The 5,884-nt window shown below is 37.4% G+C and overlaps 1 protein-coding gene across 1 annotated transcript; it reads right to left on the bottom strand.

Moving 5' to 3' along the window:
* Nucleotides 1–1,084: 1,084 nt before the first annotated feature.
* LOC144424255 (uncharacterized) lies at nucleotides 1,085–5,439 on the bottom strand. Its single transcript, XM_078113380.1, has 4 exons — nucleotides 5,172–5,439; nucleotides 4,556–4,684; nucleotides 2,820–2,958; nucleotides 1,085–2,078 (listed from the first exon to the last, which is right to left on the bottom strand). The coding sequence occupies exons 1-4, from the start codon at nucleotides 5,437–5,439 to the stop codon at nucleotides 1,694–1,696; spliced, it is 921 nt and encodes a 306-aa protein (XP_077969506.1). The 3' UTR covers nucleotides 1,085–1,693.
* Between the last annotated feature and the right edge of the window lie 445 nt (nucleotides 5,440–5,884).

Raw genomic sequence — 5,884 nt, 5'->3', positions numbered from 1 at the left:
CTAGATTTGGGGGCAAAGGGGGTATACCGTAAAAACGATTTAAAAAAAAAGATTGAATTTAAAATTATGGCTTATTAGCAGGCAGAGACGTAGCCAGAAATTTCCAATGGAAGGGATTATGAAATTTCTATTTGCTGAGTTAGATCGAAACAGGGGGATCGAACGTCGGGAATCGTGTGTTTTTGAGTCTTGAGGGCCTTGAAAACGTTTCAACCTACGCAATATTGATATGTATGAAACAGAAAAATTCTTTCATTTTTTTACATTTTAAAAGAGGGGGGAGAGTTCCGACACCCAAAACCACCCTCCACTACGCCCCTGTTAGTGGGCACCGCCATCTTTGGCAGGCCAGAAAAATAAAATAGCATTGTCTGATGTTTTGTTCCCATAGAATGGACAACAATTTAGCCACTCCGGGCGGTATTCATGTTCTTGTTTTAGAAGTGTTACATGGCCATTTTATGTCCAATATGTTATTACTTATCGATCTTAAGATCAGTAAATATGTTGATAGGTATTATTTGTCTGTTTGTCTGTTAGATGAACGCGATATCTCATGAAAGCGAAGTTGAATCTGCTCCAAATTGCATGTGCATTCATCATATCTCGGACCAGACGCCTATTGATTTTGGGCGAATTATGTCGTATAAATTAGCTAGTTAATAATTAATTAGTGATGGAACACAAGGTGTCACTATGAAGTAAGAGCGATGTTTTGGGGACCCCCTAACTTTCGATCGATAAGTCTTCGGTCTCTGACCGACATTCTCGTTTGATGTTTACACCATAAATGATGTTCTGGCCAGCAGCTCCCAAACTTTTAAGAGTTTTTAAGGAGAGAAACATGATATTTGTATTATGACGTCATATTATAAAAATCACATTCTTATTATCACGTCATTTCAATATTATGACGTCACAATTTTGTGCACGTCTACCTGCGTACTAAAGTGTGAATTGAACCAATGATCATCCATAGACTTAAGCCTGGCCTTAAACCAAGTTAGATGAAAATGCGCACTTATATACCTTGGATAACTTTGATAGCGAAGTAAGTTAGTAGATAGACTCTTTAAGATAATGTTAAATATCAGTGGCTGCCTTTATCTGACTTTGATTGAAGGCACGAGAAGGCATCGTATTACGTCATTATACAAAAAAAAATATTTGACCCCCCTCCTCAGAAAAAAAATTGGAACTGGCCGGGTTCTTATTACCGCGGATTGCGTCTATTAAATCACTGAGTCCTACTAACTAAGTGACTGTTAGTTGTAAAATATATATTACAATTTATGTATATTTATATAATATCTGTAAAAAAAGAGAGCAATGCTCAATTATATGGACACGAAAACTAAAACGAAGTAGCATCAAATCTCTCAGTACCGGTAAATCGCCGAGAGCGCTGAAATGCGGAAGTGAAAACAAATCCCATATGATCCACAAAATGTTTGAAATAAATGAAGGTAATAGCCTTCCAACGATATTAACAATCTTTAACCACTGAAAATTTCAAAGCAATTGATCCTGTAGTTAAAGAGAAAAGCGATTTTTTACAACATGAATGAATGAAATGCAAAATAACAAAACGGTCAATAGGTCCATTTCGTGTCCAATATCGACAACGACGCCATATTTCGTCGATGGAAAAGTGTGTGTACTTTTGAGGTCAGCTGAATATGGATGAAACTCTCTATGTTGTGGCTCCATATAGAACATTTACCACTGTTTCGGCCTTGTCACTAGGTGGGGCACCTGGTGTTTTTTTCTGAGCATCGCCGTTTCCTCCCCCTGTTTCCCCATATAGTACATTATCCACCATTGTTTTATGATATTCCACTGTTTGCTTTGTTCCTTGAATCTTTTCCACTGTGGAATATGCGACATCTGATGGGTTAAAACTGGACACGTGACTGCTTTGTCCTTGCTGTGATTGGTTACTCGAACTGGCTCCGCCAATTTGTAGATTGATATCTTCTGCCGCTGAATAAATGCCACCTCCTGATTGGTTGGAAGAAGAAGCTACAGCGTTTGATTGGTCGCTCTTTGCTGGATTTCCGCTTTGTTTTTGTTTTTTCCTGAATATGAAATATTGTAATTGGTAAATTAACGATGAAATGAACGCATGATAACCGGTAAACTATATTGGTATATCGTGGAATTTCGCTCCGAACAAGACCATGTGCAAGCCCCCACATATATTTAACTTTATGTAGTCAGTAGTTTATTGTTTCACCATCCTGAAAACACACTAGATATACAAATTAAAATAAATTATGAAAAAGTATTCCAGGGTCGCGGAAAATCAAATTAGGGTATAGAGCAGCGGCACCGGTAAGAAAGTCTAACAAGAAAATAACAATGAAAAGTCGTATAAAAGTAAACTATATTGACTATTTAAAAAAAAAAAAATTAATACGTCAAAGCGACCTGGTGTGCCCAGCAGTCGCGCGTTTCAACAATTACAAATGTTTAGAGCAACTACACCTAAAAGGGCCAAAATCGTTCCAATTCTGCATTGCCTACTTTATCTACTACACCCTGGGTATCGTGATGGGATTTGACCTCGAGATGAGTTACCTACAATGTCAATACACATAAAGTCTATGGCTTTAACCATTAGGCCATGGTTTCTTTCCGACCTTAAGCCGCGTGCTCAGCGACAAGACTCTTTTACTTCTGAGTGGGTGTGTGGGATCTTATTTTGAGTGGAGTATCAGGAAAATGCTTCACAGAGCACGGTATATTTTATAGAAACCGCAACTCGACCTCAAATAAAAAATTCCCAATAAAAGTAAGTTCTAAGATTATATACCAACCTTTTTAGAACAACAATTAGAATTGCCAGTGCGACCAGTAAAAGGACAATACTTATTGGGACGAGAACGTTGACCAACATTGATGAGTTGTCATTGGCTACATCGGTGGTATACAAAATAGTTGTTTCTTCAGGTTCGTCTGCGAGAGGCAAAAGCATGTTAAAATAGGATTTTTTTGTGTGTTGAGCTGAAAAAACGGTTTAGTCATGAGGCAAATCCATTTGTAGTTCGGCTACCAGTCCATATCGGGTACAAAATCGTGACGTCATAAAAGGAATATGAATCTATTATATAAATGTGACGACATAATACAAAAAGGAACGTAGTACTGTATATCGAACTTTCATGTATTCTAATGTTCATTCATTTACATATTGTTAAAGCTGATAAGACGGTTTGGCCATAAGACAAATCCCATCTCTCGTTTGTTTACTAGGCCGTGTCAAATATAGAGAATTTTCAACCAGTAATTTGTTTCAATTTTTTTTTTTCAGTGTTTACTTCGCAAGAGAGGAAAGTTGATAAAACGGAAGGCAAACCCAATTTCTAGTCTGTTCCCCAACCCATGTCAGTTATAGACAATTTTTAAGCAGTTATTTGTTTCAGATGCAGATTTAAACTTGCTAACCCACCATGTACGATGATGAACGATTCGATGGCTAGCGTATTTGAAACAATTGGTCAACCGCTACACCGGCATGTGTTTTTATAAACTTAAATTAGGCCTTATAAAAGTAGTTTACTATTTATGGAAAATGTTTGAATTTCGACTAATTGAGCGCACCAGCGCAGTGTGTAATAAATTTGGGAGCCAGGGCCAAATCGGAAAGATCCAACCCTTCCAAAAATATATCTTGTTGCATATCAGTCGCTGATTGTCTAGGGCAGGGATGGCGAACCTTTTTCAATGAATGGGTCAAAAAATATATTTTTATCGCGGAACAGAATAGAGTGGGTCACAGATATATAATCAATGTTTATATCTATAGAAAACTTCCGAAACAAATCTTATCTTCTCTTGGTGTAGTTTTGGGCTTTATTTATGCAGCACTTTTATCAGGGACTTTTTTATGGCTCTCGATTTTATTGTTATTTCAGATTTCTAGGTTTTTATTTCAAATCTGAAAGATTTTGTTTTCTCAACCGCATTGTAGGCGAGAAACTAATAAACTGCAAAGTAGCATCCGGTTCTCGTATAACCCCTAAAACAGTCTGCAAATGGACCTCCGAAAGAGACGAGATGTTGTGAGAAATAAACAGATCAATTGCATTGTTATGTCATAAACGATCTCAGAGCCAATAGCTGAATAACGTTACACAGCGGTGCAGAGTGCAGACACGGCATCCAGATTAGGAGTTTTGAAAATTACCATACCGGCCCGAAAATTAACAATTTGAGTATGAGCGATCGCAGCCCTGGCTACCAAACTGACGGTACATTATAATAGTTCAGTTATTGTTAGATTAATTTAAGGCCGGTTTGATCAATTTTTATCACTGTTATATTAGCATTTTATTTTATTCATGCCTTGGCGGGTCACGAATAAAACGCGGTGGGTCACTTCGTGACCCGCGGGTCAGTGGTTCGCCATCCCTGGTCTAGGGACCTGTTCGGTTTGTAAACACTTATGAAAAACTCCTGGAAATTGGAAAATTTCCAAGTCTACCAAAAACTAAAGCTTTCTACATATTTGTGTCTTCTTGCCCAAAGCCTCATTCAGATTAAAGATGCTTACTTCTTATAGTAGAGAAGATTCCGCCTAAACTACGTAGATAAGTAGATTGAAGTCGTTCGTTGCTTGTAGTCTCAACGCTCATTGACGAAGTTGTTTGGCTGTCAGTGGTCTCGGCAACAATCGCAGTTTCTGTAAATATTTATTTAATAATATTTAAATGTGTGTTTAGTATCATATTGATAGCGGGGTTAATTCAAAAAATGAACAAAAGTTACGTCATAGTCACTAAAATGACCCCATTGTAGAGTTTTAATTCAGGGGGGACGACTTTTTGTTGGTTATTCCCGTGATGACGTCGGTAAGTATAAAAATTTGACTTTCAATATCCCGCGTGCTTACCTATTTTCTATAGAATCTATAGTATGACCATGTGCCTTAATATGACGTTCTTTCTAACCTTATATGACGTCACTGAGAGCCGTGTAAATACGTTATATTTCGTATCCTGACGTCACGTATTGTAATATGACATCGTAATCGTGTGAACTTCCCTTTACTATACCGCTGCCATTTGTAATATTACTTCACGTGCAACCGCAAAGTACGCATCCAACATCCGATACGTATACAATTTGGCGATAAATAACATTACATAGCTAATATTCAAAGCAATTACCTGGCGTGCACCTAATGTATCGATATTCGATTTTAAAGCCAAAAACTGGTCCAATTTTTTTATCGCTTTTCAAGCCACTCGCGCTGTACTGGACCGTAGTCCTATCTTTTTCTATCAGATCGTTACTCTCGCATTGCTGTGTCCATTGCTGGTTGCTGCACAGTTTATCTTTATAATATGCTTTGCAAAACGTCTTTGTATTGTTGGAAACCAATCTCGTGCAGTCTATGGCTTCTGAAAACAGAATACGAATGCTGCAATAACTCATTGCTCATTAGTAATATATCTCCAATTAAACATCCTTAGGCTTAGATATGCCAAAATTTTTGTTGTAGAAAATTGGCTTTTTCAGAGTTGAGAGTTGAGTTTCAGAGTTGTAGAAAATTGTCTCATCGTGGACGCGTAGTCGTTTTTTCAAAATTATTCGAAGTTTAGAGTTGGATATAAATTCTGCCGTATCGAACAAAATCATAATTTCGGTTGCAAAACATATTCATGGGATTATTAGTTGTTAATATTTTTCTTACCTTCATTGATGGTCAAGTTGTAAGCATGCGGACAATATCTTGTTGCGTTACCTTTAGCGGTAAAGTTCCGTCTTGCGAAGTAGAGACGCAACCCAACAAATTTCAAAACTAGCGAATAGTTGATATGTGGCGCAAAATCCCATTTACAAGAACCTTTCTCTCCATATTCTTTTGGATAATTCAGAG

The sequence above is a fragment of the Styela clava genome, chromosome 6 (genome assembly GCF_964204865.1).
Source record: "Styela clava chromosome 6, kaStyClav1.hap1.2, whole genome shotgun sequence".
NCBI lineage: Eukaryota > Metazoa > Chordata > Ascidiacea > Stolidobranchia > Styelidae > Styela > Styela clava.
The sequence above is the reverse complement of the archived record's forward strand: the minus strand, read 5'-3'. Positions and strand labels throughout refer to the sequence as shown.